Here is a 19,258-nt window from a genome sequence, read left to right as displayed (position 1 = left end):
ACTTAAACATAACTTTTAATGGTAGTGCCTATTACCGCTATTTATAAAAATAATATATCACTTTTAAATACCCATACCGTAAGACCTCTGTGTCAAGAGAAAAAAGAAATTAAAATGATAAATACCTCCTGGCATGATACGGAAACAACCGCCCATACACAGGGGGCTGATGTTGCCAGCACTTAAGTGTATGCTAAACTTCACTGCCCTGTGTGCCCAAGAGTTGGCAGGGTCAGAGCCAGAGTTAATAAAGCAGAAAATATATGCAATGCTGTGTGTATGGGGAGCATATCTAGTATGCTTTGGGGGGCGGGAGCTGTCTGTCTCTGTAAATGTGTGATTGTGTATTTATCTTTAGTGTGCCTTTATGGCTGATTGTTTGGATATATGTATGAGTGAACATGGGTGCGCCTAGGTGTGTCTGAATTTTTGTGTGTGTGCCTTTATGGCTGGCTGTGTGAATGTGTGAGTGAGCACAGAAGCACAGAAATGTGGAGCTTAAAGAGATCTCCAGAGATCATCTAGTCCAGCCCCCTGCACTAAGGCAGTGATCTTCCAACATTTTTTTCCTCGTGGCCTAGTTGAAGAAAATTGTTGATGTCTGCAGAGGGGAGGCAGCACACAGAGGCCTGTGCCTCCCCACCTCCCTCCCCGCCCCCTAAAAGCCAGACCTGCTGCTGGCCACTTCTGGGTGCAGCACAGTTCACTGTGCCAGGACAGGGAGGAAGCCTGCCTTAGCACCCCTCTTGGTCATCTGGTCACGCTACAAAGGCAACCCAGAACTGTATTGTGCCCACACACTATGCTGACAAAAAGGATTTTTCCTAGTACAAGATCCATCTACACTGCATACCAGGGCATTTGGTACCATAGCAATGTTGATTGACGTTTTAAAAATATCGATTATACCACAGATTTATATCATACCAACAATGCAGGTGCAGCCCCACCTCTGTATGTCAAAACTTCTAGTTCTGCTATTCAATAGGCCTCGTGCTAGGCCCTGTCTACACAAAAAATGTTGATGGATGCCCGTTACGGAGCACAATTACATTCTCAGGTGGGACACACGATGCAATTGGGCCAGAAGAGCTAGCCTGGTGCCTGCTTCCTGTGTTTGGGGGATTCTCCTTTCTGGCCTCTGCCCTAACCTGAAGCAGTGCAAATTTGCTCTTTTCCCTCCCCTGCTATAGAGTAGTTCTGAGGAGGTGCTCATAGGCCATGCGTTACATGGGCCTGAGGTGCTCCGGCACCATGAATATTCAGGGACAGAGGCTTAGCTCCAGCAATGCTGAGAGACCCATGTCTCTCTCCTGCTGAAACCTCTCTTCCCAGCAAGTCTGAGTGCTGCTTCCCGCAGAGAGGCAAAGGAGGAGGCAGCAGGCTCATAACAGGTGGCACCTGGCTGCTGTACCTATGAGTAGGAGGGAGGAAGGCAGGACGTGATTGGCAGCCCTCATCTCCCAGCCCCCAGGGGCAGGGATGAGGGGGCTTCCTGTGGAGCAAGAGGAGAGGAGGGACCTTGCACCAACAACATTTGCCTAAGGGGGCTTCTTGAGTGAGTGTCTTGCAGAGCCACTCCTTTCCCCCAGCCACCACTCCTGCCCCTTGCTGGGTACAAGGCAGCACCATCCTCCACCCCGAAGTGTGAGGCTATGGTGAGGGGCAGCTTGAATGGAAGCTGAAGCAAGACACAGGTAGCTTGGTCAGGGGGGTGCTCCAGGGAGAGGCAGATGTGTATGGGGGAACACCCCATGGGGCAGGGGTGGAGTAGGACACAGAGACACCATCCCCCTTCTCGCCCCATACATGTCCACAGCAGGAATGAGTGGCTGGAAACTGCTCTAACCCTGCTATGCTGCCAGCCTGGGTCCCCAGAGCATTTTAAAGGGCCTGGGGTGGCAGATGGGGCTGGATGATGCACAGGGGAGGCCCAGGGAGCCAGGGGAATGCATGAGGGCAATCCTCACCTCCCCAGGAGCCATTGCCAGATGGAGGATAGCACCCAGTTAGGTGTGGCACCCCCCCTACACTACCCCCACACCCACTAATGCACTCCAGTTCCTCCAGAGCCTCCATCCCAGAGCCTGCCCCCAGGCTCCCCACCCCATGCCCTAGGCCAGATCCAGCACCCACTTTGTGCCCCGGAGTCCGCTCCCCAGACCGATGCTCCTTCTAATGTTTTCCATCCAGGTGCAAAATAAATGTTTTATGTGCACCACCAGTAGGGACAAAACCTAGCCGGGGGCACTCGGCTGATCATCTGGGCAGCCTTGGAATCTCTCCCCAGCAGCTGCACAAGTGCTCAGCTTCTAGGGAGCACTGCCCTGGCCTTCCACCTGCACCCTCAATTCTTCATAGATCTGCTACCTCAGACCCCCACCTCCCCCTGCATCTCTCCCGCACCTCATCCCAGACTCCCTGCCAGAGCTGCACCCCTCACTCGTGTTCCCTGTAAGCTGAGCGCTGGGGGGGTGACCCCAGGAGAGACAGGTGCGGCTCAGCCAATTAGCAGAGCACCCCCAGGCGCCCGCATGTGTTTGTACAGCGGGTGCCCACCCCCCGTGCTTTGGCGCGCAGAACAAAATGCATTTCTGCCCATGGAGGGACTAAAGAGCGGGATCGCCGCCCCTCGCCCCGACCCCCTCCCAGACTCGAACCTGCCAGCTGTGGGCAGGGGCTCAGAGCCGGCTCGCTACTAACAGGCTGGAGCGGCGCCCCGCTCTAGGTCGGTGACCCCTGCACCCCCCCCCCCAGTCCCACCCCTCCAGCCTGGCTGCGGGGAGGTGTTTGAGCGGAGCCGGGGATAGGCTGGGCACCACCAGCGTTTCTGCAACCTGCCGCCCGCCCGGCGGCCTGAGCCCTGGCCAGGGACCCCCGCCCCGCTGTGGGGCTGCAACCAAGGGCGGACCCGCCGCGCCCTGGGGAGCGAAGAGCAGGCGCGGCCAGGCCGGGACTGCCCAGGAGCCCTGCCTGCCCCAGGGGGAGCCGCTCCCTTGGCCGCGGGGCGGGCAGGGGGCGGAGCTGGGAGCTGCGCTCCCGGCTCGGCCCAGCTCTGCCCGGCCCGGCCCCTTGGCGGTGGGAGGATCCCGGCAGCCCGCTGCTACCTGCGCCGCGGGGAGGGTGTGGTAGAGCCACAGGCTGCTCGGCCCCGGGCCCTCACGCGGGACCAGACAGCACCGGAGCGAGGCGGCTCTGCCCCCGGCTGAGCCATGGCCGCCCCCGCCGCCGAGCACAGCTATATCCGCACCGTCCTGGGGCCCCAGAACCTGCGGGAGCTGGACAGTTCCAGCCTGGCCTTGCCCTCCGACGCCAGGCTCCGGCAGGTGGGCCGCCGCGCCGGGACGGAGAAAAGTCTCCGCATCCAGCAGCAAGTCCAGCAAACGCTAGCCAGGAGAAAGAGAGGCTCGCTGGCAAACGGTGAGTGCGCAGGGTGGGCGCGGTTCCTGTCCCTCTCCCCTCCACTCCCCTCCCCCTCGCTCCGTGCGCTTCGGTCCCGTCTCCTTCTGCTTCCTCCCTCCCAAGCCACTAGGGTCTGGGGTGCAGCTCTTCTTCCTCATAGTCCTCTCCCGGGCACCCTTGTGCTGCCCCAGGGTTCCTCCTCAAGTGACAGTGACATCCTGTGTCCCCCAGGAAAGTTTGAATCACCTTCAGGAGTCAAATGTTTCTCCCCCTTCCACTGGCCAAACCATTCTGCCTGTCTTCCCCGTCGCGCGCTCTTCTGCTAAGACCGTCTGAGAGGTTCTCTATTTTTCTCCCTTCATTCAGCTGCCTGTCAGGTCTACAGTTGGAATTGTAGCCGTGTATCACCTGGATTACCTACAGGGTTTAGGGCACAGTACTGATTTGACAGTTTGTGAGATTTATGCCCTTAACATCTTCAAAAGCACCATGCTTATCTTAAGATCTTAGTCGTGTCTCTGCTTTTTTTTCAATGCCCTCTCTCGTTTTCCTTTCTGATTAAATAAATTAGCTTTGTCTTCTGTCGCTTGTTTTTCCCCAGTGGCACAACTCCATGAAATTGAAAGTAGGATCGTGTCTCTTCTCAGTCCCTGGTTCCTGTAACTGTCTCAGTGCGTTTGTTTTAATACTCTTTTGATAACTATTTTCTCAAACTGTCCCCATTTGCTAAAGAAAATGGAAAGAAATAAAAGAAATAATTCCTTGCCTGCCTTAAAGAAAAGGCATAACAAAATATGTACAGGAAAGAAGTGATTAGGAGACATGGAAACAATACTACCATAGAAGATTTTTATTCACACTGTGCATTGGTGTGAATAGAGCTTTATAGTTAAATAAAAGAATATCCAGCCCTGCCTTTAGTTGTTTATAATCTTGAATACTTGACTTGTGTGTTGGATTAATACAGCCACACCCTTTGCATGCAGCAGGAGTCCTGAGAGCTTCATAGGAGCTGCTGAGTGCCTTCAGGCCCCCATGGGGTATGGCCCTATACTGGCATTAACTGATGTGAGAAATATTATTTTATTTTTGAACAAAGCGGTCCACAAAGCTGTGAATAAAAGGATCCATAATCATTAAATCTGTAATCCTATAATAACTAAGGAGAGAGTTACTGATTTGTGTTTTATTATAGTCTGAGGCTCCATTGGTGTGAAGTCTTAAACTGAGTTTTAAGTTTAGAATGATCACCTTTTTCTTCTTGTAAAGATATGAAAATACCCCTAATTGATAAATATAATTCATTCCACTGTCTTGTTCCCAGAAAAATTAAATATTCCTGATCTAGAGCTTTTGGTGACTTCCAGCTAAAAAATTCACCACTAAAAATGAAGGGGATGCAGTCACACCTCTACCTTCCATGAAAAAACTTCACAAGACATTCATCAGAATCACATACTCTCAAAATCAAGTGCTCAGTAGCTCTAGCTAGAATGCAATTTATGTGTAGCTTCCCGTCTTGTGAGCCTGAGTATAAAGGAAGCTTCCAAACATTTTAACAATTAGCATTTGTTCTGTTGAAATGTGTTTTTATTTTACTTTATTTCATGTCTGTCAATAATGTTGGGATGTTTGAAAAATGCCTTTTTAAACTGAAGCTGATAAATGAGGGTGGGTTAGGATAAGAGTGAGGAATAATTTTTGATGGGGGCCACTCCAAGAATATAGTAAGTGGTCAAGGGCTGCACTTACCTGTGATATTAATGGGGGTGGGATTTGGGGTCTGGAATGGAGGTTGGGTGCAGAAAGGAACTCGGGGTAGGAGATTGGGGTGCAGGACGGGGTGTGACCTAGGGGAGCTGTGTAGGAGGTGGTACAGAGCGTTTGGGTTGTGACCTGAGTCAGGGAGTTGGGTTGCAAGAGGGAGCAGGGTGCCACTTGCAGGCTCTGGGTGGGAGGCACTTACCGTGGGCAGCTCTGAGCCAGCCATTCTGCAAGACCCTCCAGCAGGCTTCCTACCTGCCGCAGTCCCACACACCATTCAAAGCACACGGCTGCCTGGGCCACCATGTGTCTCTGTGCAATGTGCACCTATTGGGCAAAAGAGGGTCTCCACATTCTTCTCCTGCCCTCAGCATGATCCTCGCAGCTCCCATTGGCCGGAAACCAGGCAGCTTCCATTAGCTGATCTGTGTTTGCAGACACAGGCAGCTCATAGAGCCTTCTTCGCCTCATGGCACCTGAGGCACAGAGATACACACCCTGGCTCCAGCAGGTGGCTGCTTTGAGCAGTGTGTGAGGCTACAGCAGGCAGGGGAGCCTACCCAAGTGTCCTGCTAGAGGGCCATGGGACTTAGTTAAACCTCTCCATAGAGATTAGCCACTATTTCACGTGGAAAAAATACCCATTGTTCTGAATTACAAAGCCTTTCAAACTTTGCAATGACACTGCTGGCTACATATACACCAAGGGCTTAATCCTGCACCCCTTAAAGTCAATGAAAAAACTCACAAGCACTTCAAAATCAACATGGATTTCCCTAGTAACAGAGAGGTAGCTGTATTAGTCTGTATTCTGATAAAACAAACAAGCAGTTATGTAGCACTTGAACAAAATAATGTATTAGGTGATGAGCTTTTGTGGGGCAGATGCACTTGTATCTCCAGATCTGATGAAGTGGATCTGCCCCACGAAAGGTCATCACCTAATAAAGTATTTTGTTTGTCTTTTAAAGTGCTACATGACTACTGGTTTGTTTTATGCAATTCCCTGTGATAGAATAGCTCCGTTGGTAAGCATTTCAGACCCAGTTCAGCAAATCACTTAAGTATGTGCATAACTGGACTTACTCACGTACTTAAAGTTAGACAAGCCCATAAGCACTGTTTCTGTATGTGGAAAGAGGAATCACTGGTACAATCTGCACTGACAGCCCAGTCCTATAGACTCTGTGCACTAATAATTTCCTTTGACTAAATTGGACGTTTTGGGTGTTTGAGGCGTATAGCATCACACAGTATATTTTCTGTAAATGGGATTGAATTAATGATTCTAGCTCAACCTTAACTGAAACTTACAAAGGGGGGAAAAATTGGACTTGTGCCTTTTTTTTGTTGTTTCATCATGCATAAAGCATAATATGTTCATAAGGATTGTTGTTGGGTGGGAGTGAAGGTTTCTGCTTTTTTTATGTCAGAAGCTTAGGTCCTTTTTTAAATACAGGCATTTTTCTTCCTTGAGAAAATGTATAGTCGTGACATGAAAATTATTCCAGTTGCTACAAAATTAAAATTTAAGTGCTGCTTCAGTTCCATTTTAAAATAAAAGCACCTGGTCAGCAATCCACATTGATGCCAATAAGCTATCTTCATTGTCAAAATGTTAGGTAAGACACTAAGGGGTACAGTTTCCAGCTGTTGTTGAGCCAATTGCTGCAGTTTTATACACTCAGAGGTTGGTCACAAGGAGATAAAACTGGCCACTAAATCAGTGAAATGAAAGATCTGAATGACTAAAAAACTGATTCCTTTTAAAGTGAGACCACATGACAGAGTTTATCATCACAAGAGATAGCAGTATCTACAGTGTTATGCAGGAATGGGTCATGAGTTCCTCCCTTCCGTTCTCATGTGTAATTTAGCAGTACAGGTTGAGCCTGTGTAATCTGGGTTTCCCTAGTTTGGCAGTGTCCATGGCCCAGCATTGGCAGTAACTCTGTCCATGTTTAGTACTGAAGCACTAACAGGGAAAAACCAGTGCCAAAACCCCACCTTTGTCCACCTTCCCTGTGCACAGACAGTTCCTCCCCTGACCTCCCAGAGCATTGCAAATTAGCTGATTTGGAGTGTTCCAGTGCCAGGAGGAGCGGGAAGAAGTGCTGCCAGGACACATGGGAGAAGAGGAGGGATGAGGTGGAGGTTGGGGATGAGACCTCCGCTGCAGAAGAACTGACAGCTGGGATGTGCTTCCAGTGGCCAGGACCCCAGATGACAGCAGAGGGGGCAGTGGCTGGGAGCTGGAGCAGACAACAGGGCCCCCCAGGCATGGGCCTTCCTGGTCACAGAGCCTGGGGTACTGCAGTGCCCCCCCAACCCCCACCATCTTCTGTTCCCTGGATACCATCTGTCATTCTATACTGACCCTGTATTTTGCAAATTTCTCTCATTTAGCCTGTGCTGGGTCCTGAGGGCACCAGGCTGGAGAGGTTTAACCTATAGTGTCAATTTCATTTCTGCTTCAAGAGATTAGAATCCGTCATATTTCTGTTTCTCCTTGTCACCAATCTGGATCTCTCTGATGTGTCTTTACTAGCTACTTAATTCTGCATCTGGCATTTTTATTTATCTAGGGACTGACCAAAATCCATGTTCTGTTACAACCTTACCAATTTTATTGATGGGTAGCAGGGCAGAATCTGACATTCAGAATCTGATGTTTTAGTTTACCCTACCTGTGTAATTACTTTCTCTGAAGCTGTGTCTACACGTGCACGCTACTTCGAAGTAGTGGCACTAACTTCGAAATAGCGCCCGTCGCGGCTACACGCGTCGGGCGCTATTTCGAAGTTAACTTCGACGTTAGGCGGCGAGACGTCGAAGTCGCTAACCTCATGAGGGGATCGGAATAGTGCCCTACTTCGACGTTCAACGTCGAAGTAGGGACCATGTAGACGATCCGCGTCCCGCAACGTCAAAATTGCCGGGTCCTCCATGGCGGCCATCAGCTGGGGGGTTGAGAGATGCTCTCTCTCCAGCCCCTGCGGGGCTCTATGGTCACCGTGGGCAGCAGCCCTTAGCCCCGGGCTTCTGGCTGCTGCTGCGGCAGCTGGGGATCCATGCTGCAGGCACAGGGTCTGCAACCAGTTGTGGGCTCTGTGTATCTTGTGTTGTTTAGTGCAACTGTGTCTGGGAGGGGCCCTTTAAGGGAGCGGCTTGCTGTTGAGTCCGCCCTGTGACCCTGTCTGCAGCTGTGCCTGGCACCCTTATTTCGATGTGTGCTACTTTGGCGTGTAGACGTTCCCTCGCAGCGCCTATTTCGATGTGGTGCCGCGCAACATCGATGTTGAACATCGACGTTGCCAGCCGTGGAGGACGTGTAGACGTTATTCATCGAAATAGCTTATTTCGATGTTGCTACATCGAAATAAGCTATTTCGATGTAGGCTTCACGTGTAGACGTAACCTGAGAGAGTCATATTTAGTTTTCTGACTCATAGACGCATAAATCTTCTGTGGTTTTGGTGGACAAATTTGTGTGTAGGCCAGTTATGGATTGGTCCCTTTTATGAATTTTTTTTTTCATTTTTATGAGTCTTAATGTGATTTTTCTTCCATTGTGTTTGCTTAGTTCCTCTCTTCTAGTTTGACTGGATCTTTAAGTAGAAATTGGGTCATAATCAATCTCACATTTTAAAAACAAAGAGAGTAATTCCTGTTTTAAATTTATTGTGGAGAGAGGAATTAGGTAGAAGGAGCATTTGCTGAAGACTTTTCCTGTTAATTTTTTTCCTAATCCTTTCTAAACAATAAAGACTTTTTGTTTTTCTTTAACTATGAAAAATTGTGCGAATGTTCCAATATGGACACATGAAAAGTATAAAACATTAGGAAAACTACTGTAGGAATCACTTCTGCATTTGGCAGGGAAAGAGACAGAATGATCTTGACACTGTTTCTAGCATCTTTGTTCCCTGAAAGGTCTGATAACAGTGGTGGGGGTCAAAGGTAGGCACTTTACTGTTTTGCAAATGTTTGACTGTAAAAAATAAGATTGGAGAAGGAAGACAGCAGAGACCCAGAATACTGAAGGGTACCAGGAGGAAATGCTTCCTTCTGCTCTGCCACATAGTAGGAACAGAGATTCATGAGGTGAGAAGCCAGAGCAACGTGGAAGGATCATGACCACTAGTGAACTTAGACTTCTAAGGTGTGATTATGTGGGACCTGCTGGGTTTCTTGGCTCCATGAGGTATTGTGGTAGCCATCCAAATACAGGCAGAGATTGTAACAGATACATGTGGCTGAATATGATACATTTGATAGACTTGGAATGAGCACCCCTTTATAGAGATGAGACCTGTGACCAGGAAGGCACCTTAGGTGAAAGTGATTATGAAATGATAGAGTTCACAATTCTAAGGAAGGGAAGGAGGGAAAACAGCAAAATAGAGATAATGGATTTCAGGAGGACAGATTTTGGTAAACTCGGAGATCTGGTAGGTAAGGTCCCATGGGAAGCAAAACTGAGGGGAAAAACAGCTGAGGAGAGTTGGCAGTTTTTCAAAGGGACATTATTAAGGGCCCAAAAGCAAGCTATCCCACTGTGTAGGAAAGATAGAAAATATGGTAAAAGAGTGCCTTGGCTTAACCAGGAGATCTTGCATGATCTCAAAATAAAAAAGGAAATATATAAAAAATGGAAACAAGGACAAATTACAAAGGGTGAATATAGGCAAACAACACAAGAATGCAGGAGCAAGATTAGAAAGGCTAAGGCACAAAATGAGCCCAAATTAGCTACAGGCATAAAGGGAAACAAGAAGGCTTTTAATAAATATATTAGAAACACGAGGAAGACCAGTGACAGGGTAGGGCCATTGCTCAGTGGGGGGGGAGAAACAGTAACAGGGAACTTGGAAATGGCAGAGATGCTTAATAACTTCTTTGTTTTGGTCTTCGCTGAGAAGTCTGATGAAGGAATGTCCAACATAGCGACTGCTAGCGGGAAAGAGGTAGGGTTAGAAGTTGAAATAAAAAAAGAACAAGTTAAAATACTCAAGGAGCTGATAGAGGAGATATCTGAGCCTTTATCTATCACCTCTGGAAAATCGTGGGAGACAGGAGAGATTCCAGAAGACTGGAAAAGGGCAAATATAGTGCCCATCTATAAAAAGGTGAATAAGAATAACCTAGGAAACTACAGGACAGTCAGCTTAACTTCTGTGCCAGGAAAGTAAATGGAGCAGGTAATTAAAGAAATCATCTGCAACCACTTGGAAGGTGGTAAGGGGATAGGGAACAGCCAACATGGATTTGTAAAGAACAAATCATGTCAAACCAATCTGGTAGCTTTCTTTGATAGGTTAATGAGCCTTGTGGGTAGGGGAGAAGCGGTAGATGTGGTATACCAAGACTTTAGTAAAGCATTTGATAACAGTCTCACATGATATTCTTATAAAAAAAACTAGGCAAATACAATTTAGATGAAGCTACTGTAAGGTGGGTGCATAACTGACTGGATAACAGTACTCAGAGAGTAGTTCTTAATGGTTCTCAATCCTGCTGGAAAAGTATAACAAGTGGGGTTCTGCAGGGGTCTGTTTTAGGACCGGTTCTGTTCAGTATCTTCATCAACGATTTAGATATTGGCATAGAAAGTACGCTTATTATGTTTGCAGATGATACCAAGCTGGGAGGGGTTGCAACTGCTTTGGAGGATAGGGTCATAATTCAAAATGATCTGGATAAACTGGAGAAATGGTCTGAGGTAAACAGGATGAAGTTTAATAAGGACAAATGCAAAGTGCTCCTCTTGGGAAGGAACAATCAGTTTCACACATACAGAATGGGGAGAGACTGTCCAGGAATGACTACAGCAGAAAGGGATATAGGGGTTATAGTGAGCACAAGCGAAATATGAGTCAACAGTGTGATACTGTTGCAAAAAAAGCAAACATGAATTTGGGATGCATTAACAGGTGTGTTGTGAACAAGACATGAGAAGTCATTCTTCCACTCTACTCTGCACTGGTTAGGCCTCAGTTGGAGTATTGTGTCCAGTTCTGGGCACCGCAGTTCAAGAAAGATTTGAAGAAGTTAGAGAGGGTCCAGAAAAGAGAGACAAGAATGATTAAAGGTCTCGAGAATGTGACCTATGAAGAAAGGCTGAAAGAATTGGGCTTGTTTAGTTTGGAAAAGAGAAGATTGGGGGAGACATGGTAGCGGTTTTCAGGTATCTAAAAGGGTGTCATAAGAAGGAGGGAGAAAACTTGTTCTTTTTGGCCTCTAAGCCCATTGCCTCTTGTACTGTCCTCAAACTGCAGCAAGGGAGGTTTAGGCTGGACGTTAGGAAAAAAATTCCTAACTGTCAGGGTGGCCAAACAGTGGAATAAATTGCCATGGGAGGTTGTGGAATCTCCATCGCTGGAGATATTTAAGATCAAGTTATATAAATGTCTATCAGGGATGGTTTAGATAGTACTTGGTCCTGCCATTGGGGCAGGGGGTTGGACTCAAGGGCCTCTCAAGGTCCCTTCCAGTCCTAGTATTCTATGAACATTGCTCATATCGCTATCTACTGCCAACTAAGGGACAGGTTTGCATGTGTTGACACTAGCAAATGTTGAGGGTTCATCTCCATTTAAAGTATCCCTACAGAATAGACATCCAGACTGTGTTGAAGAAGGGCAGATCAGTAACTGCTATTTAAACGGAGTGCTTGGATTTGAACTAAGGGCGTCTTCAGCTGCAGGCAAGTGCGCTACCACTGAGCTACACCCACCATAAACATGGCTGAGATGTCACCTCCCACAGAGTTTAAGGCATTTGCAGCTCATTGAGTCTTTGCAGACTGACTGTCCCAGTCTTATTTTGTGCAATGGCAGGCATGCCCAGATTTGTCACACTGTTACTGTGATTTTTAGAGGCTGGGGAACACTTGGTGGACTTTGTCTGAAAGCTCCAGAGAGGCTATTATTCATGACTCAGGATTATTGGGAGGAATCCAAAGCACCCTAAAGCCTTTCTGGACACATGGGGCTCGTCTACACTAGCCCCCTTCTTCGAAGGGGACATGGTAATCAATCCAAGAAAGGGGCTAGTGTAGGCAAACCCATGGAGAAACTCTGGTACTGTGCCCAATAAGAAATCAACAGGAGAAACACCTTAGATTTCTGGGAGCTTTTCCCATGGTACATTCAGCATCTTCAAGATTCACTCTGCATAACAAAAGATGGGCTGCTAATTCTCATGATTTTAACACGTCTGTTGACATTTTGGTGGCTCTTTGTTAAACCACCAACTTCTGGACTCCTGTCTTTATGTAAGCACTTTTGTTAAAATAAATGCTGAGATTTAGCTTCTAGCCCCTTAGTTGCAGAGACAAGCTTTGAAATCTGAACTGTAAAATCAGGAGCGTGCCCTACTTACCCATACCTGAGAGCATCCCTAACTAAAGCAGAAGGCAAGTGTAAAACACTCAGGTTTTATTTATATTTTTTGTTAAACCTCATAGTTTTTAAGCCAATCTTTTTGATTTTGAGCATTTAGTTCATGATTTTTGAGTTGGCAAAATTGCAAGGCTGAGTTGTCTACACTTACGAGGGCTAAAAATTGGGGATGAAAAGCATGTTATCTATCCAGCACAGAATCCAGAGGAAGGAGTCAGTGTCTTCACTCCAGGGAATGCAAAGGTATATCTTCCTTATATTTCCTCCTTTGAGTCTAACAGCGAGTGGAGAAATCCAAGATTATGTAGGAATGCTTCTTTTAGCAATAGAGTTTCACAGAAGTACTGAAGGTCAAATCAGCTGGCCAGTTAAAATCTTAAATCCTTTGTTTAGTAAAAGATATTTTGAATTGGATACAACCTGAAAGAGGGACAGTACAGCATACCTCCCATGCTCTCTGTAGGATTACTTAACCTTTCAGGTATGAACTGGAAGTTTCATTAACCCCCTTTCCTCTCTGAGGGTATTATGCCATATGTCTCCATAATCCAAACAATTTGCTCATGACCTTTTACTGTAGTCTGCATGCAGTACTTGAAGGATTAATGAAGCACAGCTCACGCCAATGTGTTACCACTAGATGAGAGCCTTAGGAAAAAGAAACATCAACAGCTGAGCTAGGCAACCAAGCAGTGCAAATTATATATACAGTGTGTGCTTCATTTTTCAACGATGAATCAGATTTCACCTGTAATGTGCATACAAGGCATACATTCACATATGAGCATACATTTTGTCAGTAAGCATTTCCTTCTTCAGTTTTTTATTTTTAGTCCTGCTCATGTGTTTTGTGTGCGCTTCAGACACTGATTTTAATTGATTTTAACTCAATATGTCTATTTTGACTGAAGTTGTGAGTTATCATGGAAAACAATTTTTCTGTAGTTTGAAAATGTTCCTTAGAACAGTGTTTCTTAAACTATGTTCTGTGGCGCGCTGGTGGTCCAGGAACTACTCTCCGGTGTGTTGTGAGCATTTGACACTTTTATATCATCATACATTGATAGTACATATTTTCTGTTATTAAAACCAGATACAATGTTACTACTGTATTGTGAGGATACCTTATTAAATTACTTCATTTTGTTTTTGCTGTACATGTTGCTGTTTGTTTATTTTGTCTGACAAGTTTTCTGAAGAAAATGTTCATAGGTATTCTGCATAAAAATATTGTTTGGTGTACCATGGTCTCAAAAAGTTTAAGAAACACTGCCTTAGCATATTCATTCTTTGCTAGAAGCTATGCTGATGTAATCCCTTTGTTACTTTAGTCAATCATCCATCAGAACATAAGATGTTTCTAAAAATTCCAATATTGCCATTATCAATATATTTTAATTAACTAGTTGCATTGGCTTCTGGCCATAAGAAAGCTAAGACATTTAAGTATAAAACATTACATAATTTTGTATCTAAAGTATGAAAGACTGAAAAAATAACCTGTTGCCATAAGAACATGAGAACGGCCATATCAGGTCAGACCAAAGGTCCATCGAGCCCAGGGGTCAGCAACCTATGGCTCTTTAAGGAACCGCTTGTGGTTCTAAGTGCTGCTGCCACTGACTCCACTTACAGCTCTGAAGGCTGGCACCACTTAAACAATGCCCACAGTTAAAAGAGAATTTAGGTTTTTTGTGTAAGTGGTGGCAGCATCAAGAGTCGTCCTCCTTGTAACAACCTTTTAGGTACTTGAAAATTGTTATCATGTGGCCTCTTAGTCTTCTCTTTTCTAGCCTAAACACACCCAATTCTTTCTACTTCCCTCATAGGTCATGTTTTCTAGATCTTTTAATCATTTTTGTTGTTCTCTCGACATTCTCCAGTTTCTCCACATGCTTCCTGAAATGCAGTGCCAGAACTGGACAGAATACTGTAATTGAGGCCTAATCGGCACAGAGAAGAGCAGAAGAATTACATCTCATGGCTTTCTTATAACGGTCCTACTAATGCACTCCAGAATGATGCTCGTTTTCTTGCAATGTTGTTACACTGTTGACTCATATTTAGCTTATGGTTTACTATGACCCTCATGTCCCTTTCTGCTTTATTCCTTACTAGGCAGGTAGTCCTTTCCTAGGCAGAGTACTTTGCACGCATCCTTAATGAATTTTATCCTCTTTACTTCAAACCATTTCTCCAGTTTTGTCCAGATCATTTTGAATTTTAATTCTGTCCTCCAAAGCACTTGAAAACCCTCCCGCCTTGGTACCATTCACAAACTTTTGTAAGTCATTATCTGAATTGTTGATGAAGACATCATACAGAACTGGACATGTTATGTCCTTCCAGCATGACTGTGAACCATTGATAACTACTCTCTGAATATAAGAAACCATGAGCTGCATTTAGGCAGGTTTTAGTTTATCCAAGTAGTTTTGTCTCATCTGTAAATTTTGCCACCTCACATTGTTTACCCCTTTTTCCAGATTGTTTATGAATGTTGAATAGGATTGGTCCCAGCGCAGACCCATGAGGGACACTGCTCTTTACCTCTCTCCATTTTGAAAACTGACCATTTTTTCCTACCCTTTGGTAACCAGTTAAAACTAGGAAACAGTCTGTGAGAGGACATTCTCTGTTATCACATTACAGCTTGTTTTGCTTAAGAGCCTTTATTGGGAGACTTTGTCAAAGGCTTTCTAAAAATTTAAGTGCACTGTGTTCACAGGATCTCCCTTATCCACATCCTTGTTGACCCCCCTCAGAGAATTCTGGTAGACTGATGATATATGATTGTCCCTTACAAAAACTCTTCCCCCAACAGTTCATTTGTATGTTTGACACTTATGTTCTTTACTGTAGTTTCAAACAGTTTGCCCAATCCTGAAGTTAGGCTTATTGGGCTGTAATTGTTGGGGGTCACCTCCAGAGCCCTTTTTAAAAATTGGGTCATGTGAGTTCTCCTCCAGTCACTTGATACAGAAACTGATTTGGAGGATCAATTACAAACTACATTTAGTAGCTCTGCAACTTCACATTTAAGTTCCTTCAGAACTCTAAGTGGAGTGCCCTTTGGTCCTGGTGATTTATTAGTGTTTAGTCTATCAAGGTATTCCAAAACCTCCTCTCATTATACCTCAATCTGGAACAGACCCTCGGATTTGTTACTTAAAATGAACTGCTGTAGTTTGGGAATCTTTCTGTCATCCTCAGCCATGAAGACCGATTTTTGTTTCTCCACAATGACTTTATCGTCCTTGGGTGCTCCTTTACCATTTCCATTGTCTAGTGGTCCTCCTGGTGGTTGAGCAGTTCATGCTTCTGATGTATTTAATTTTTTTTTTGCTATTATATTTTGCGTCTTTGGCTAGCTGTTCTTCAAATTCTTTTTTACCCTGCCTAGTTATATTTTTACGCTCCTTGTGCTAGAGTTTATGCTCCTGTTTTACTCACTAGGGTTTAACTTTCACAGTTTAAAGGCTGCCTTTTTATCTCTCAGTATTTCTTTTATTTGTTACTTATCCATGGTAGCACTTTTTTAAATTCTGTTTGTTAGTTTGTTTTGTTTTTGTTTTGTTTTTTTAATTTGAGGTGTATATTTAAGTTGGGCCTCAATTATGGCGTCTTTTTAGTTGCAGTGCTGAAAACTGCATGGAATCTTTTAGCTTCTAGTTTACTCATCTCCTCATTTTTTGTGTAGTCCCCAACTTTCTGAAATTATAGCCTGCAGTGTTGGGATTCTGTGGAGTTTTCTCTGCATAGGGATGTTAAAATTAATTATATTATGGTCACCATTACCGAGTGGTCTAACTACATTCAGTTCTTGGACCAGTTCCAGTGCTCCAGCTATGACTAAATCAAGAACGGCCTCTTGCGAGTTCCTGCTGTCAGACAAAATTGCTTATCCAGTAACTGAGCAAAATATGGTGAATACCTAACACCTTTTCCACTTCTCCTTGTTCAGTCTCCACGTAATATATGTATTGTATTATTAGCATCATTGGCTGGCCATATGTTCTCCTTTTATCATAAAATATTATTTCCTTAAGACTGAAGTAATATTGTTCTTTTTTTAATTATAGGCAGTCTCCATCGGACTATCAGTGTTCCAGAATGTGTTTATAACTTGGACACAGTGGATAGTTCTTTTGTTTCAAGATCTCCACAAGGAGTCGTATATTATCCATCTATCCAGGTGAGGAAAACGCAGGAAATAACTGGAAACATTGGCTTGTTTTTGGGCTTGCGGGGGAGGGTTTCCTCTCTCATGTTAACCATTAACATTGTAATGTCTTTAAACTTTGCAAAATGCAAGAATTTCTGCTTGGGTGTCCTTGTAAGGCTAAGTGGCCATGCAGAGCTTTAAAAGCACCAGACACCCATGAACCAAAATAATAATTATTTCCTATATTAAGCAATTCAGATCTCATGCACATGTCTAACATCTGCACCTGTGAGGAGTCTGAGCTTCATCTCAAATGCTAGATCTTTTGGCTTTGTATGAGTTAACATGAGTTCTGGCCTTGTTTGTGAATCTCAATCAGAGGATACATATGACCCTCAGCAAGTAAATAGACCACTTAGACGAGGGGTCGGCAACTTGCAGCTCTCAGCACTGATGCTGCTGACTTCTCTTGCAGCTCCGGAGGCAGTTACCACTTAAGTGAAATTTATTTATTTAAAAATAAATTCTGTTTAAGCAGCGGCAGCTCTGGAGCCTCTGAGCCGTTGGTGCGGCAGGCCAGGGAGACCGGGAGTGAATGCCAGCCAGCCAGGGGGCCGCCCCACATGGGCAGAAGTCAGCTAGCAGGAGAGCTGTGGGGGAGGGACAGCTGAGCCTGCCCCGCCGGAGCTGGGCAGCCCGCCATGAAAGAGGAGACAGCAGTAGTGGCAGGGAGCAGCAGGGGGAGGCCACAGTAGAGCTATAAGATGAGGTGAGTTAATCCTGGGGAGCGGGGAGGGATTGGGGATCAGAGGGGTTAAGCCTGGGGGTGGGGGGGGTAGGTTGGGGCTCAGAGGGGCTAAGCCTGAGGGTGGGGTGGAATTTGTGGGATGGCGGGTAAAGCCTGGGGATAGGGGGAAGATGTGGGAGCTCAGGCAGATAGCGCCTGGAGATGGGAATAACTTTACTTTCTAACTGATACAAACCATTGTGTGTGCCTATGCTGTTATTAAAATAGGGGTGATAAAAAGCACTGTTTGGCGTTATTTATGAAGACTGTCTCCTATTCATGTGCATTGAGGCTCTTGAAGGATTGGGGTTTTTTTGTAACTGAATTTTGAGAAAATGGCTCTTCTGGCGCTCTCGGTTGCAGACCCCGTCTTAGGCTGAATACACGCTGACTAGTTAATTAAGCAGGAAACGTTATTTTTCAGAAAGTATCTATTTACCTTCTTCACACACTTTCACAACCAATTACAGTAAACTCTCAATTTTACAGACCCCAATTTAGTGGACTTCCAGAGCAATGGACAACCCCATTGCTCCCGATTGTTCCCAAAGTCCACCGAGGTCCATAAAATCCTAACACACGCCTCCCGCCACAAAAAAAAAAAAGTTAAGGGACTTAGCACACCTGCCTGAAGGAGACTCCACCAGAGCCACCACGCACTTCTCTCGCCAGGGGTGGAGTGTGAACAAAGGCAGACAGCACTCGCATACACACTCCACCCATCAGGAGGAGTGTGTGGTGGCTCCAGCTGCATGTGGTGGGATGTCTACAGCCATGCAGCGGGGCGCCTCCAGTACCTCTAGCGGCCCAGAAGGCTTCTGCAGCTCCGGCCCTAGTGGCTTCATTCTGGTGAGTCTCCGGCTTTTTTGTGGGAGGAAGGAGTATGAGGGAAGGGGACTGGGGCTGTGGAGGCCTAAGGGGGAGGGGTAGTAAACTTTCAGATTTAGCAGACTTTCAATATTAAGGGATACCCTTCCCCGATTAGTCTGTTAAATCAAAAGTTTGCTATGCATAACTACACCTGCCTCACTGCCACCTCTATGCTCTCTCACCTACCCAGTTAGAAGACATTTGAAATGGGTTTTACTCCACATTAAAGAATTAATAATGACTTATTGAGAAAGCAGGGAGAATTGAGGTTGGGAACTAGAGGTAAATACAAACCTCAGGGAGATGTTATAGTTTGACTGAAGAAATAGAAGAACCCGGGAGAGTGGATGCCCTGGGGGAATGCCTTCTAACCTCCCAGTGACTCCTGCGTGAATCATGCATTCTTTTCTCCCTGCAATTCCTTGCATTGCCCTTAAATAGGCACCTCTGCCCTTCCAAGGAGGTGGTGATGCACAGAACGAGTTGCCGGCTAGGGTGCTCCACCTTCTCTCTTTTCAGTCAAGAAAGTGGGGATTGCTGTGTACATCTCTTGCATAACAGATACAATGCACCTTATGCACCTAACCCAAACATACAGTTGGATCATTCATAGAATCATAGAAGAGTAGGACTGGAAGTCTAGGTATACCACATCCACCGCTTCTCCCTTATCCACAAGACTTGTTATTCTATCACAGAATCATAGAATGCTAGGACTGGAAGGAACCTTGAGAGGTCATCATGTCCAGCCCCCTACCCTCATAGTAGGAACAAGTACTGTCTAGACCATCCCTGATAGAAATGTATCTAACCTGTTCTTATATATCTCCAGCGATGGAGATTTCACAACCTCCCTAGGCAATTTAT

At 45.6% G+C, this 19,258-nt stretch overlaps 1 protein-coding gene across 1 annotated transcript in view; it reads left to right on the top strand.

Moving 5' to 3' along the window:
- The first annotated feature begins 3,054 nt into the window (after window positions 1–3,054).
- Window positions 3,055–19,258, top strand: part of PKP2 (plakophilin 2) — an 85,121-nt gene continuing 68,917 nt past the window's right edge. Inside the window, exons 1-2 of the mRNA XM_074983796.1 lie at window positions 3,055–3,420; window positions 16,652–16,764. Coding sequence (XP_074839897.1) covers window positions 3,213–3,420; window positions 16,652–16,764 — 321 coding nt within the window. The 5' untranslated portion in view covers window positions 3,055–3,212. The remainder of the gene's footprint in view (window positions 3,421–16,651; window positions 16,765–19,258) is intronic.

This window comes from Carettochelys insculpta, chromosome 1 (genome assembly GCF_033958435.1).
Source record: "Carettochelys insculpta isolate YL-2023 chromosome 1, ASM3395843v1, whole genome shotgun sequence".
NCBI classification, from domain to species: Eukaryota; Metazoa; Chordata; order Testudines; family Carettochelyidae; genus Carettochelys; species Carettochelys insculpta.
The sequence above is the reverse complement of the archived record's forward strand: the minus strand, read 5'-3'. Positions and strand labels throughout refer to the sequence as shown.